The sequence below is a fragment of the Apis cerana genome, linkage group LG5 (genome assembly GCF_029169275.1).
Source record: "Apis cerana isolate GH-2021 linkage group LG5, AcerK_1.0, whole genome shotgun sequence".
Lineage (NCBI taxonomy): Eukaryota > Metazoa > Arthropoda > Insecta > Hymenoptera > Apidae > Apis > Apis cerana.
Genome location: NC_083856.1, coordinates 4,926,413 through 4,943,851, shown reverse-complemented (window position 1 = coordinate 4,943,851; position 17,439 = coordinate 4,926,413). Strand labels below are relative to the sequence as shown.

At 30.3% G+C, this 17,439-nt stretch overlaps 1 protein-coding gene across 2 annotated transcripts; it reads left to right on the top strand.

The window, feature by feature from the left end:
* The first annotated feature begins 337 nt into the window (after positions 1 to 337).
* Positions 338 to 17,311, top strand: LOC107996574 (putative ferric-chelate reductase 1 homolog). Of its 2 annotated transcripts, none has more exons than XM_017054690.3 (12): positions 338 to 479; positions 6,963 to 7,285; positions 7,742 to 7,833; positions 10,204 to 10,363; positions 12,744 to 12,941; positions 13,116 to 13,211; positions 13,609 to 13,762; positions 13,842 to 14,068; positions 14,889 to 15,129; positions 15,220 to 15,332; positions 15,961 to 16,074; positions 16,162 to 17,311. In XM_017054690.3, exons 1-12 carry the CDS (start codon positions 470 to 472, stop codon positions 16,300 to 16,302), a joined length of 1,869 nt encoding a protein of 622 aa, XP_016910179.1. In that variant the 5' UTR covers positions 338 to 469; the 3' UTR covers positions 16,303 to 17,311. The 2 variants fall into 2 exon arrangements, with proteins under 2 accessions (XP_016910179.1, XP_016910178.1); XM_017054689.3 differs by having other exon boundaries at positions 13,606 to 13,762.
* The last annotated feature ends 128 nt before the right edge of the window (positions 17,312 to 17,439 follow it).

Here is a 17,439-nt window from a genome sequence, read left to right as displayed (position 1 = left end):
ACACTTGACCTAACTGAACTTAGTGAATACCTTTTTCTTCGTAACGTCGTGTGCAAGAGAGAATTCGAAGAGACCGCGCATAGGTGGCAGAAAGAGTCACGGAAACTGACTGTGTATATAGATCGATGTGAGTTCACGATCTTGAAAATAAATATTGTGACATCGGTTCGAGTTGATCATAAAGATCGATCTTTCCGTATTAAGATTCGATTGCTCAAATGCGAGACCGGAATCGCCGACATTATGTGTACTTCGTAGTGATCAATGACTGGATAAATTATTAGTTCTTCTACGTCGAGATGCATTTATGACGCGCGTGTTCTTTCGTCAAGATCGACAAGAATTCTATGTGTATACCGGAGTTACGCTACACGTGACTTCACGCCTTGCCGACCGCGTGTTTATTATATTGCAAATATAATTCAATAGCCAGTGTAAAATTGAAGTTGACGAGGGAAAATCATCAACTATGAAGTACTGTAAGTACCAATCTTCAATTATTTAGTAATTAAGGATGTGAAATAAGAGAAATGTTAGATGTAGATGTGTGTTATATTTGTGTTAAAATTATCGACTGTACATATAATGATTCTAATTTTCTATATCTATCGAAAGATAGATTGTTCTCTAGAATCATTTGTTTTTAGACTTCAATTTATGATTCTTATTTATTTGACAATTTATCCTATCGATGATAGATAATATTTATTAATAGAAACGTTTAATATTATTAAACAAATTCAGATTGCGAAATATGTGACTTTGAAAGAAATAGATTTATATTATGATCGAAAAATGAAATTTTGCATAGAATTTATTCGATGAAAATCAAAATAACTGTTGATAAAATAAAATCATAACATAATTATAGTCGTACTTTATTCTAAATTCTATAAAAGCTGTTTAAAAAACAAATTTCATGATACACTTGTCACTAGAATGCTTTTATATTCCTGTACGTAGTATAATAGAACGTTTCATCAAAAGAATGAATTATTATTCGAAATTGATTTTATTTTAATACATAATATATGTTTTATAATTAATAAATAAGAATTACGATAATTTTTTAGAGAATTAACTTTATGTTTGAAAGTTAGTGAACTTTGTCACATTGGTAACTGATTCTGAATCGATTATCGATAGATACTGTAACGGATTAAATTAAATCGTTAGAAGTTCTTCGTAATAACCTATTCTAAAATTTTGAATTTAATTTAAATTTTATTTTTAAAATATTATTTATTAATATACAATATCAATATATATTATATTTTAAAATATTCTAGAAAAATTTTTTTTTGATTTAATTTTTTAATATACTTAATATTTAAAATATACATTTTTTATACGTAATTTAATTCGTAATTTATTTTGAATTATAATTATTTATTTATAATAATTTAATTTATCATTCATTTGAATTTATTACAGAAATGAATATCTTAAGCATGTTAAATGTTAATTATTATGAAATTTATTATTATATTATTATTATAAATCAGTATAAATTCGAAATAATATTCGAGCTAATGTTTTTATATTTGTTAGTAATATTCTGTTAGTGATATTTTTTAAATGTTTTTATATTTGTTAGTAATATCTGTTAGTAATATTTTTTAAATTTGATTGTATAATAAATTCGTTTGCGATATAATGTATTAACATAAGAATTTTCGAACAATATTAGATGTGGGGAATTTCTAGAACAGGAATGCGGATATAATAAAAATATAAAATAATAAACCAATATATAATTTGACATATTATTGTAGAAATCTACTCAGTTAAGAATTTCTAGGACAGAAGAATAACGTTACTATGGTGATTGGTTCACCAAACACGAACATTACAACACCATTCTATCGAAAAATATTTGAATATATGCATACAAATTCTAGATAAAAAAAATTTGGTTGGAATATATAATATTTATATTTGTAAATATTTTTTCTTTGAAAATCCGAATGAAATGGAATATTTAATTTTGTATTATATTAATAAAAAAACAAATATAACAATAAAAATATTTGTTTTTATTAAAAATCTTAATTAAATTTGATATGAGACATTTCATTATAAAATAAAATTTTGTATTAAAAAAATAATTATAAATATTTATTCCAAATAAAATAAGATTTTTAATAATTAAAATCAATAATTAAAATTAAAATATATTTAATGTTATTTTGTTTATACAAATAACATATAATATATAATAGCATAATTGACTCATAGTACAATATTCCATCATGTATAATTCATGTGTGCATGATCGTATCCTTTGATATGACTAATCGTATGTATCTTCGTATTCTTATTTTTAGGTTTTCGTATAGGGCAGTGTTCTCACATTACGAAAATGTCGAAAATGATTATATTTTGAAGAATATATAAAATATATTTACTTGCATATAATTTTCTTTTTATCCTTATGTATACATACATTTATCATTAAGTACGTAATAAATAATTTATGAAGCTGGTATAAAATATAAAATTTATAAATTAAAAAATATAAATATCGCATAAAAATATATTTTCACATTGTTATTTTTATTCATTCAGATATTTATTAATTAAATTCAAATATATTGAATTTTATCATTTGAAAGTATTATATTCCAAATGCGAAGAATCTTTATTCATAGAAACGAGATATAGAGGTAAATGAGAATTTAAATATTAATGAATTTAAATTATTTTAATTTAAAAACATAAATGTGGGCAAATATTTTTTGAGGCTCATTACAATCCTGTCCAATTCACTTTTGTTTTTATTTCAGATTATACACTTTCCATAAATCATATCGAACAATAACGAGTATAATAAAACGAACGGAGAGGGAAGAAAGAAATTGAATTGACGTCTCTTTTACTTCAGAAAGTACCAATAGAAATTTCCCCTCGTCTGGTTGCAACGGGATCGAACGAAAGCGCAATTCTCTGGATTAACTCGGTCACAACATTGTGCATTCTCTGACAGGCTTGTTGGCTATACGGTCTCTATTGCAAACCACGATTCATAGATCGGTGCGTGAGCAGCGTTCGGTTATTCACTCGCGCGCGCGCGCTTGTACATCGTGGAACAAACCGCAAAACGCGGGAAACCTTGTGCTCGTTGTTTCGAACAATACTATAATGATACATGATAATAGCCGGCGAAGCGTGATTAGCGTGCTTCTTAAATTCCTCTATCATTCAAACGTTATTTTTAATGAATGGATTTTTATTCCCTGATTCCCCCATTATAACCGTCATCGAAAAGAACAATGTCCCTGTTTAAAGCTATTGTACGTAACATGCGTGCATCAGAATGTTCGGTGCATTTTGTTTTGTGACAAGGTGATATTTAAAATATGTAAAAGATAATATTTAAAATACGTATTCATCGCGTTGCTCGAACGAAAATTTGTTAAAAATTTAATTATCGTGATAATATTTGTTAAACATTATTAATATAAACTGTCAAAAATTGAGGACATTGTAATGTTAGCACGTTGGTAATAATTTATGTATATTTAAATGGAAATGTATTATGTTTATATGTGCATCAATTTTTTTTTTTACTTATAGTTGAGCAATTACATATTCTCAAGTTTTCTATTTACATTTTATTACAAGTTCAAAGTGTTCTTTCTTCATTTCCATTCGTAAGAGAAAAATATCTCTTATTGAAAAAATATGCGAATAAGATATTTATCATTCGTTATTATATGTAATTAAATATACTAAAAACTTGATAATTAAATGAATTACACGTTCAAATAACTACACGTTACTAATGATGATGGAAAAAATTTTGCTATTGTTTCAGAATCAATGTATAAATCGCAATACAATTTTAGGTATAACAATAATTATAAAATCATATTTACTCGTACACACGATGCTTTATAATGATTTTTTTTTCCATTTAACATCACATCAAGTATATAAGCTATATTCCATTGTTGTTAGTATTAGAAATGCTCATGACAATGCAGACTCATATTTATGCTTTTATAATGTGTGTATTATTGTGTGTGCATTACAGTGTCAAAAGTCAAATGGTCACGTGTATAAAAAAAGATTTCATTTCAAGATTTCATTTTTTGGCCTAAATTAAAATATTTGTTGAGCAACGTAGTGAAAAGATCCGAAAGTACATAAACAATAGTTTTTATATTGTCACTTTCATTGTAAATTAAATTCGTTAGATGAAGTATCATGCATGAACAAGTTAAGATGTCTTTGTATTATATATATTCAAGTTTGCTTGCAGCTTGGAGATTTCTCTTTGGTTTCACTCAGTGGAGATTGGACCGTTGAAATATTAGTGGTAACAAACTCTTGCTTACTTTCGAGTTACGCTTTCAAAAATATAAATTCAAGAAAATATACATAAAATAGATCATATTTAGATTATAAGATTCGATTCTTGAACTTGTGGAATTTTATATCTATAAAATTTATGACCTTAGATTGATAGGATTCAAGAGTTTTGAGCTTCAGAAATTTCAAAAAATTTATGGAAGTTTTTGAAATCTTAAATTTTCATTTTCATTTTCTTTCATGTTGAAAGATTTTTTAGTTACTGGAACTTTTAAAAAATTCTGTATTATTTGATGTTTCGATGATATAAACAAATTCAAAATGTTTCTCTGCTCGATTCAAGAAATCTTAGAAATTTCTCTAAACTTTTAAAATTAAAATTTTTAACATCTTCATATTAGATCCCATTAATTTGGAAATTTTATTATGATCCTTATTATGAATCTTTTCTACCAAGTTAAATAATTTTAAGACTATTTTATATTATTCTGTTGTGTATTTCAGATTATTCTAGACTTTTCCCTTTCTAATGAATTCTTAATATTGGGGAACAGGTTTATGTTATGTCGTGATTTGTTGCAATAGCGTAAATGGATCATTAGACAACCATCGATTTTGTCTTGATTGTCTCTTGACTGCAGATATAAAATAGCTTTCATAATTGTCTCTAAAAGTACAATTGTTCTTCTTGATTGCGGTCATTTGTTCGATATAATAAAATTGTAAGAATACGATTTCTTCGTAGATGAAGAAGGAAGAATCGTGAAAAACGTTTTCAATTTAAAACAATGTGTATAATGAGAGCTTATTATATGATTACATCGAATAAGATTGCATCTTCGTAAAATTTCACTTCAAGAATTATTCGCATTATCAATCGATTGAAATATTATATGTATTTGAACGAACGCAAAAAACATTTGAAATTCAATTAATTGAACAATGAATTGAAATTAATCGTTTCATTATTTATCTATGATGTAGAGTGAATAACTAATGAGTTAGTACATAGTTGTGCGCAACCCACTCAAGATGTTGACTTTCACCTATTGAGCTCTACTATGAGATTTCATTGCTTGACATCATGTCGTTTATATTATATAACATTTTAATCATATCCCACTGTTGTTGAAACATTATTATAAAGTTGTTTGACAAAAAAATACGATTTATTCCAAAACGAACAATTGAGGAAATTTTGTTGAAGTAGATCAACGTGGCATTTATGGATTTGCGTTTTGCGATTTGCTTTGTTATTATGTACCATAATTGCATCTGAACAGCTGAAACTATGACCACGATAATGTTAAACGTATAAACGGTTACGGCAATTGATAACCAGTTCGATGCCCTGTGTATTCTATTCTTTTTTTTTTATTGGTCGAAAAAGAAATTTCTAAAGCGATCCCATATAATTTAATACAGGAAAGCACGAATCTTTTTTATTTTCCCTCTGTTTAAACTCTTTTCTCAATTTCTCATTTTATTTTACCAGATTATGGAAATACTTGCGAGAAAGCTCGCGTACTTTGTTTGTAAGGATAACGTAGATCAAAATTTCCAAGCTTTTAGAGGGAATCTGATTAAAACCTGAAAAGTGCAAGTTCTAGTTTTTAATCTCGCTGCTCATTTCATACTTCATTCTTTCTATATTTACCAATTGATATTATGAAAAGCTCAAAAACTTTATTGCAAAGTAACAAAAATATGTCTAAATGAATAGTAAATTTTTATTCTTCTTTTTAGCAAACAGTATAAAATTTGTACTGGTTAAACGCTGGTTATACGCAATACTAGCTAATTAATTTACTTAGAGAGGGAATAGTAGGAAACTCTGAACTAATTTAGAATGATGACTAATACGTTGCTGACATTTCAGTATTAAACTATTGCAAATGAATGCGGGTAACGCACATGGAAAAGAAGACATATTTATAAAGTTATATCTATGATCTCTCAGCACGCAATAAGCACTTTATTAAATGATATAACAAGTTTATTTTATTATGCATATAGATATTCTTGGAATGATATCCCTGTACATGGTATTCTCTTCGCAATTATTCCTTGGCCAGGTCGCGTAAAAAGCAGATTGAATAATGCGTATTCGCCTCGTATAAGGACAGATCGTCGGTAAGATTCGTTTCTCTGGAGGGACTAGTCTTGTGAGTTTATGCGTTCGCTTACGTGATGCTACTTTGATGTTCGATCATTAGTATGAAATCGATCAGGTCGAAATGAAAAGTCAAAAAAAGGAGAGGAAAGAAACGTAGAAATTGAAATGGAAGCATATAAAGTTTAAAACATTTTAACAACGTTTCGTGCAAGAATAGAAATATCAAGTTACGTTATTAATTTCTATAATTCTTCGATTATTTATTCCTGCAATATTACTAATATTACAATTTAATAACTTGAATGTATTATAAGAAAAAAAATTTTATTATCTTATGATATTAGATTAGATTAGATTAAATTTAATCTATTTATCTGAACGGGAATTCCCTTATTCAGCAAAAAATTTAATCGTCAAAATATCACTTATATATATATATGTGAACTGTTCCTATAATTAATAGTTTTGTTACATTTTACATTGGAAAGAAGATCGATGTACGAGAAAGATTTGTAAAATTCGTGTGTTACAGTAATGAAGGGAACGATTCTAATTTTTCTAAGTGTTCTCTCAACGAGAACGATGGGTTTGCCAAACGGAGCACCGGTAGATTCATGCGAAGATCTGTTGCCTCGTCATCCTGGAGTTACGAAGCAGGAAACTCAGCCTCCTCCTTACCAAGTTTTACCAGCTGCTGGACAAGGTAGAGTCCGCTTAATTCTAGGAAGCCCTCACGGTCTTGCCTACGAAGGTTTCATGATAGTTGCACGTGACTCTGAGACCGGTGAATTCGTTGGAGAGTTCGCCAACTTGCCCGATTCAGCAAAAATCGTCGAGTGCACACCAGGTGTAAAGGTAAAACCGCATTGTTGTTTTGTACGCGTAAACTGTTTTCGAGTTAGTTCTAATAACGTATAAAATAAATAACAAGTAACTAATAGATAAGATAAAAAATTTACAGATACGTATTTGACAAGTTTTTGGTGTTTTTTTTTGTTTTAAATGAAAAATTTATTCAATCTTTTCGATATATTTTCATATGTAAAATTATTTTATTCTAATGATAGGAATAATAGTTATAATAAATGAGTGACCTATCGATCATTTTATCGATCAATATTTAAGAGGTAAATAGTTTTTAAAGATTCGATACTATTTTTTTCTGATTAGAAGTTTAATGATTTGCAGAATCGTGCGTTCGATCTTAGTTAACAAGCTCCTCAAGGCTGTTCGATTGTCATGAGTTTTCCGAAGGACAGAAGCAAAATGTTACACGACGATTAAATAGTTTTTTCTTTTTCTTTTGTTAAGAACGCGGTGACTCATACGAATACCAGCAAGAAACACAATCTTGAATTTGATTGGGAGGCACCTGTGGATTACGAGGGCACTATTGTATTCAAGTGAGTATTGAATGAAACCAAATTTATCAATTTACTTTTGATTTAGTTAAAATTCTCACTGGCAATTTTTTTTTTTATTGAAAAATGTTTTGAGAATTTCGGCAGTGATTGATTTAAATAGAAGGTAAATCTTAATAATATTCATATATTTAAATAAAATGAACTTATTTTAGTTTTATTCAATAATACATTCTATGGTAAATGTATCATGACGATAGTTGGGCGAGCAAAAAAATAATTCATAGGAATGCGGAAGCAAGGTGTATCGAATCACAAAAATCATGTGGTACTTTCACGTTAAATATTTTTATAATATTATTATGATTTCTTTTCGAAATCAATTTAAAGATTTCAATGATATTTCTATCTAATTTTAATTGCAATTATTGAATTGTCTTTATTTTTTTTTTTTATAAAAACTTTTCATTTCTTTTGAAAATATTATCTTTAATTTATAATATATTTCATTGTAATGGATTAGTCATGCTTTTAACCAGATAAGAAGTTATCCGGTAGAGACTTCTTATAAAAAATTCATTCACAGAATATCGATGAGTCACTTTATCAATTTTTAGAATAGAACTTGTGGTTTTAGGATGTATATTCTCGTTCATAAATATATGAATATTTTCTACTTCCAATGAATGAGTGATATGTGATATATAAATTATATACGATGTTTTTTTGCTAAATTATTTAAATTTTAAGAAATTAATGATTAGAATATCAACTAAAAGTTATAATAACATATACAACAGACGTATACATCAGAAAATTTTTGATAACATACTTTCTTGAATATAGTATAAAATAAATATATAAAATTTAATGGAATTTATTAATAACTTTATAACTTTCTCTAGGTAATTGTCACAAGAAAGATGTCTGCACGCTTATGAACAAGATATATGTATGTATATAGCGTACGCACGTAATATGCTACTGTCTGTTCGCATATGAATTACGATTAGGAACGAACGTAGGTAAACCCCGTGCCTCGTGCTACGGGGCTTACCTACTCTCGTGCACGGAATACAATATAACGTGCATAACGGTGAACTGCGAAACGGTTTGGACATTCGTTATAAACTTTTCCGTTGGTAATCGGTGTCATTGATTATTCTTGAATGTTCAATTAATATAGGGGATAGCGCGGGCTCCATTAAAATCTTCAGAAATTTATATCGATAGCCATAAATAATCATTTATTCTATTTTTGACATATGGTATTATTCACTTATTTTTGTCGTCTCGTTATTTTCATTCGTTGATTCATTCGTGAATTCGAAACTCATTTTTACTATCGAAATGATTTTTCAACATTACAAGCTCGCTCGTTATTCGTTCTCAACATTGTTATCTTTTGTTCCCACGCCTGCTACTAATGGGTTGCATCACGTTGACCCGGAAGATCGTAATTTATACACGTTATCTGTCGAGATGTTGGAATCGACGTTCTTCTATCTCCTTTTTCTTTTTTTCTTGTTGTGGAAACGTAAGGAAACGATTACATATTAGTCGTGGAACATCACGAACAAAGCAAACTCGAGATTTTTCAAGTTTTACTATCTTCTATTCTTTTGATATAAAGAAAAGACGACATATGTAATCTGCGAATGCGATTATTTTTAGATTAAAGACTTTCCAATTTCACTTGATATTTCATTGGTATTCAAAAGTTTGCACGCCATTCATTTACATCCAGAACTGTTTACTTAAACTTTCAGACAGTGGGAACTGTGAATATTAAACAAAAGATTTCTATACTTCAATGGATCGGTTATTAACCAGTTACCTAGTTTCAGGTGTAAATAAATAGTATAAGATATATATTTATTACTTTAAATTCCACGAAAAGAAATGAAAATAAACTCGATAAAAGCTGAAGGAAACTGATTAATACACACGACATAAATTACCATTCTAAATACCCAATAACAACAACAATTTTTCCGAAGTAATAACCATTAATTCTCATTAAAGTTTTACTATACTATTATTATTACTACTTATACACTAACGCAATTACTGCCGTATTAATGATTAAAATGATTTATATTGCAATTAAGAAATTGAAAGCGTGGAATATTTTCAAATATAGATAAAATTCCTTGTAAAATGACGAAAACTTTTGTGATTGATGATACATGCTTCCGTGCATCAAATTCACGATATTTCTTCGATCCACTTGTTCAAAGAACCAAGATACTATCTTAATTAATCGCAATCGATACAAGTGTACCATATCCTCGTTTTCTATCAGTCATTCATACCTCGTTCAAATACTCTTATTTCCCTTCCACTTTCCACGGATCGATTCACGCTTCTCTCGTTCATCTTTCATGTCTGATATTTTCCATGCTTTTCTAGGTCCACGATCGCGCAGGATTACAGTACCTATTGGGTCGAAGTAGAATCGCCGCAAGTTAACGTTCGCAAGCGATCCATCGACGTATTGACCTCATCTACCTCGATCACCACGTTGAGAACAACCACACCGCCCTATTACAGCCCGACCGTCGATTACGAAGTAAGTATTCTCCTATTAAGTCCCGACTGCTGATCACGAGGCAAACGTGCTTTTCACACTCGATAATCATAGCCACGACCGATCATCAACTGTGCACAGGTGGGAGGAGAGACAAAGTGAAATCGAGCTGTAACATTGAAATATTCAATCCTGTCTCTTTGATGTCTGTCTGTTTGCGAATCGTGTCTGCATCTTCGAACAGCAAATCCTGGCACGCGGATGATTGGTTTCGAGTTGTTCGAATTTGAAGAGAAATTTAGGAACGGATTTCACATTCTGCTTTTAAATCGTTCTTTGAATAATGTGTAACCGTGTTTGGAAATCAATTAACGATCTCTTATGACAAAGTATTTATTTTTTAATAGATTAAGAAAAAATTAGCAACAATAATGAAGAAATATTGAAATATATTATACAAGCAAAAATAAAATGAAACTTATGATTCAATCGAATATTTTCAGATCAAATTATATCAGATCAGTTTCGATTTCTAATATAAAATCCCGCATATTTTAAGATAAAAAATGCGAATAGAATATTTTCCTACGTATTTAATGGAGAAATTTGAGAAATTCTTTGAAATACCGATTTTCAAAGAAATCTATAATGAACAGATTTCACGATAATTAATGATATTTATAAATCAGAATGAACGCGGATAAAAGTACGAAGATATAATTAATCAAAAAACAAGATATAATTAATCAAAGAGCAAATTGATAATGGAAAGGGTATAAAATTACGAATCGAAAGTACATTCGTGTTTCGACGAATATTGGCTTGCAATGTGCGCTTGCACATATGTATGTGCATACATATTACGTATTCATACACGTGCACGCTAGTTAGCCTCGCACAAATGCATAATTTCCATCTAGCGGGATACGCTCTCGGCTTTATGCTTTATGTACTTTCGCCGTTCACTTTCGTGTATCGGACGATCCAACCGGGCCCCGTGATTTTTGCCAACGTCCGCTCCATTGTCGATTTATTTCCACGGGACTTTATCTTCGTTCTATCAACGCGCCCGAGGACTAAAGTGGGCCAATGGCGAAACGGTGAAACGCCGTGAAACAAAAGGGGGGGGACGATAAACGACCAGAGTCGTATTTTAAACGATTCGAATGAAACGTTGTACTTCTCTTCTTTTTTTTTTTTCCAGGATTCTACCTCTGGATATCGAACGTGTAAAAAATTTGTTGAGTGAAGAAGAATGAAAAACTGTGTATCCTCTAATATGGTTACGCGTTTGCCTTATTTTTGTATAAAAGTAAAATAATCACGAGTCTAATTAAACCATGTGCACATTTAACACTTCAAATTCTTTGGACACGTGCATACTTGTAGAGTAAATTCTTCGGCACAACGAGATCAAACGAGAAGAGAAAGGGGTGTGGAAATGCATCAGGAGTGGTAACAAGTCGGTTGTTGGAGTGGCAATTATTCTGTTTCGCGAACTGTGTCTAAGTTGAAGGCCGGTCGTCACACTTGCTATCTTTCCTCTCGAGACTTCGATCATTCCGCGCCTCCTTTGTTATTCCGTGGCCATTTGTATTGTATTTACTCATCGATGTCTTTAAGAGCTCAAGTGTTGAATGTTGATTACACTACGTTTCGAACGTCGCATCATGAATGTTGTTGTTTACTCTCATCGATAATCTCGGCTCGAGTATCGCGCACCTGTGAAGGTGCAGAATTCATATAACACCTCGATGAATGAAAAGATACAGGTCGATGTGTTTTTTTAGGTATCGTCCTCGATACCGGTCCGCTTTCCAAACGAGATCGACGTGAGAAAAGATGGCACGCGAATGAATTCATCAGTTTCTCCCTTGGAAACTTTATTGAAGAGCTCCCTGAGTGACTGAAACTACTCCATTAACCAGCTACGACGTAAAACCACTTCTCAGCGCACATATCGCGGTGTAGGATTTCTCGTAGTAGAAATATCTTGTTATTTTGGATGAAAATAAATCTTTGGGAAATCTGTCGAAAGTTTCTCTTGGCAGACCAGATCATAATGCGGTTGAGGGATACGTTTGTACAAGGATCCAACAGAAGTATTAATTTTATGCGTTAATGTTTATTCATATACATTACGTTGCTTTACTTTTCTTGGATTATTGGATTATATTAAAGATAAGATAATTGTATATATCAAATATCTGAAGGTTATCGACGCAACGAACTTCTATTTCCACGTGGAAGATTTCTCTTAGTGAAATTGTAAAAGTTATCTGAAGTAAAAGTTAATCTCCATTCTTGATTCTTCTTGTACTTCAGGAATATTGTTTTACTGTTTGCACGATAATTTATTAATTTACTCTGTATATTCATTATGTAAAAGTACAATTTATCAGTGTAGTTATTTATTTTTCAGCCGACGAAGACTGAGGATCCCTTTTATTCCGGATGTGGTTCAACGAAAAATTGTTTCGGTACTCCATCAGGATGCATAGAAGAAAAGAATTGTATCGCGGCGGTGACAGTACTCGTTCATGGAGAGCGATATCTGTTTGAATTGCAAGCACGTGACAGTAAATACGTCGCTGTCGGTTTATCTGATGATAGTAAAATGGTAAATTTTATCGATAATAGAAATATTTTTATACATGGATTACTAATTTTATTTTTCACTTATCTATCTTGGATGACGTAATTATTTCTGATTAAGAGATTTAACGACCACGTACAATTTCAATTAACGTAATTTTAAAGTGAATGATTATTTAATCTTTCATATATATCGCAGGGCGATGACAGTGTGGTTGAATGTGTGAACGAAGAAGGAGAAATTGGATTACACATGTCTTGGAACTCTGGAAAATCGAATATACGTCAGCCTATGGTGCGTATTCCACTATTTATCATATTTATGGTGCAGAATACCAAATGTTGCATAATCATACCAAAAGAGAGAAATGAATTTTATTCCGTAATTAATTATATTTAAAAAATTTGTTAAAAATAAATTTTATATTAATTTTATTTGACATTGAAAACATATTTAAGGACCAAAATTAACACGAAAGAAGAGATTTCTATTCGTCTATTAATATCGAGGTCAATATTATGCGAATATATGAAGGTGAAATTAATAATACGATCTTGATCCATCGAATCTCGTGGTGGTGGCTGACTTTCGCTTGTGCGTAATATAGTTACCAACCAATCATTCCTTGATCTGCGGTTTATTAGAGAAATCCATCATGACCTTGCTCTATTTACGATTTCATTTGCAGCAGGAAGGAGCCGTTGGATTGGAGGCAAGTTCGATCAAAGATGACGTAATCTCGTGCAAATTTTGGAGAGAGAAGATGACTGTCGTTCAAGGCCGCGAATATGATCTCGTCAATACACCGTACAATCTTCTTGTGGCTTCTGGTAAAAATTTAAAAAGTATGCAACGTTTTAATTTCGTTTAAAAGTGTATACAAGTACACGATGAAAGGAAATAACGTTTAAAAAAAAATACTAGCTAATGGTGTCGGATATCACGACGTGGCACGCGACGCTACGGGTGGCGCAAAGTTATTATCCGACGTTGGTGATTTTACTACGGCGAGCAACATCTTGATTCGTGTTCACGGTGCTCTAATGCTAGCGTCTTGGATCGGTACAGCGTCCATTGGCATGCTTCTTGCTAGATACTACAGGCAGACATGGGTCAGCTCGCAGTTGTGTGGAAAGGATCATTGGTTCGCCGTAAGTATCCAATTTTTCCCGTAATCGCGTGCACGAAACAGAAACTGCCGGTAAGATCTCGATCCAGTGAAACTAACGACCTCAGGGTTGTGTGTGATGGCACCTATTTGGTGGGTCGATGCGCCTGTCTGTGGGTTCATGAGTTCGATCGAGGTTAATCGGAGGAACCACGAATAGAAGGGCAATTTGATAATGTCGCGGAGTTGCTCTTTTCGAAAATTAACAATCGACGCATGGTCGCGTGATTGTAATTTATATCGAGTGCATTAATCATTTTATATAATCAGATTTTAATTGGGAGACACTGGAAATTGTACCGATCGTCGTGAGAATTGTTTGCTTTGTGACGTACAGTCTGGATAATAAATATATTGGTAATATTTCGTTCATAATCACGAAATGACAAGAATTAAATTGCCATCCTGTGATTCCTGGAAATTCGTTAAGCATATCGATTTTATGCGATGATTGGATATTTTTAATTTAATGGATATTTATATTAATATGGCTTTTACTATGCAGCGCACGTTATATTTTTTAAACAGTTATATAGTAGCTGTTATATTTAACGTTGTTGAACTCGAGAGTGTAAACGTTTCAGAAGAACACTTAACTTTGGCTAATATCCAAAGATAATATTGAACATATCTTAGATAGTTGAAGGATACTTATTAACTTTAGAAGATTATTTAGTATCAAGTTTTAGTATTCGTATGAATATGATAATATCATCGTTTATTTTACCATTTTTAATTTAATATCGTACTTACTAAATATTAATTATAAGTAAAATATTTTCTTCTTTTTTTGTTTACTCAAGTGGCATAGATTTTTCATGATATTGACGTGGTCGATGACTATTGCTGCCTTTGTAATAATATTCGTTGAATTGGGTGAATGGAGTTCCGAAACGATACACGCGTCTTTGGGATTAGCCACCACGATTTTAGTTTTTATTCAACCATTTATGGCAGCTGCAAGACCTCATCCAGGAGCACCACGAAGATCTCTTTTCAATTGGGTGCATTGGTTTGTTGGAAATGCGGCGCATATCTGTAGTAGTAAGTCTTTTTAATTTTTGAATACTGTGTTTCGTTTTTTCCCCATTATTTCTATTAACAATGGATTAATCATTGAAATTCCTTTTACAGTAATTGCAATGTTCTTCGCGGTTCGAGTGAATAAGGCCAAACTCCCAGAATGGGTAGACTGGATTCTGGCCGCCTACGTAGTATTCCATATTCTGACTCACCTTATTTTGACAGTAAGAATGATATTTGATAACTCTAAAGTAAAATTGTTTTATATCTATTTGATATATATGAATTTGGTAGATATATTTTAACTACAAAGTATGACCTATTTTAATTTATATTATAAATGAATATTTTGAAAAAATATAATAAATTGATTGAAAAAAATTGAAAAGGTCATCAGAGTTTTACGAATGAATGAATATATATGTCAAGATTTGAGGTCAATTATATTATTCTTAACAGATTTTTGTTATTAGTCGTTCTATTAATCTTTTTTCAAAATATTGCATTATTTTTTTTATATATCATTTGAATTATAATTATTATATAATATTCTTGCTCCAATAATCAGAAATTCATTGCTTTAAACATTCAATCTATTTCTAAAGAGATTAAATTTCATATTAATTCACGACTGATTATTATTTTAGAGAAATCAGTCTAACTTCTCTTTGATCTCATATGTAATCCATATGTAATCCATTTAATATACTTCATGTTTGATTATTACTGCTGAAAATCTTTTTAATTATACAAGAGTGAATATGAGACATTCAATATTCTAATTGTAGATTAGTTCCTATATTAAATTGATTATTTAAAGCATTATTAACGAGGAAAATCAATATATTCTAGTTCGTTGGATGTGCCTCTGATAGACAAGCAAGTCAAAGGGTGAATTCATTTCCGATGAAAGATATGCACTCTCGTGGTTCAATGGTCCATCCAGATGCAAGGCAGGATGCTCCTGTAAGTTTCTTACTAATAAGAATCGGCGTGATGTGCCAGGAATTTCTGAAAATCTTCAGCGGATTCATTTCTTATTCTGTTCAATAGCATGCTGGGATCAGAAAATTTATCTTTGGCATATACTTTGTTGTAATCATCCTACTCGCTGCGGCTCTTATTGTAATCACGGTATTGGCGCCTATAGAAGAATCATGGACTACTTTCACGAAAACCATAAAAAATTATTAAGCTGTTATTTAAGCTGATATTTAAATTAAACATGAGATTTGAATTGTCATTATGCAATTCAGTTGTTGTGTCAACAATATATATATATATAGGAAGTTCATTATTCCGCGTGAGTGACTATTTATACGTAAATAAATATAATAAAATATTGAGTCGAAAGAAAGTTAATTATTGTTTACAGGGAAAACTTCAAAGCGTGAATATATAGTAATATATAGGTATATATTATTTTATATATTGAATGAGAAAAAAACATATTACTTTAAAAAAGTAGAAATGCGCATTAATATTACCTTGTTACGAACGAAAATATAATGAATATATGTATCAATTTCTTTCATCGACTCAGAGATCTTCATTCACTTCTAATTTCTGTTTTCTCTTACTTAGTAGACTGACTTTTGACAATTGAATAAACGTTCGTGCAAATTATTCGTACAAATGTCCGTCCAAAATAAGAGTATATATGGTATATATGTAAAATATAAAAAATTATATTATTATTATAATTATTATTATAATATATTTTATTTCTTTTTTTTTTTGAAAAGAAAAGAAAAGTATAGTTTAATGATATTGTGTTCGCAATATATACTTATTGTTAGAAGTTCTTTAAGAATGTTGTTTGCAAGGTGCTTTTATATTTAAGTTTTTCTTCGATAGGATAGTACATAGATTATCTATATTTATAATGTAACGTTTACAGTATTAGCATATTTTCGATTTTTACACATATTTAGATTTATTTTGTACTACGATAAGTGTTGTTCTATACATAATATACAGACAAAAGTTTGTGAAAGTATTATGGAATTGCGCTTAATTAACCAGTATAACAGTGTTTTTCGTATGTTATTGATTGTTAATAAATAAAAATATATACAGAATCGCATATTGTATAAGAAATAATGTAACTTGATGAATTTAATTCAAAATTTGATTTATATTTAATGATTACAGAAAAAGAATTTAAGAAAAAAAATAAAAGTATTCTTATTATTTTTCTCAACGTGCAATATTTTTTAGTCCTATCACTATAATTTTATTTCGTTTTATTCTTTCTGATTTTCGTCGTTTAAGTTTTCTACTGCAAAGATTATCCGTTTATCGTTAAAATCCTATAGAATATAAGGTAGT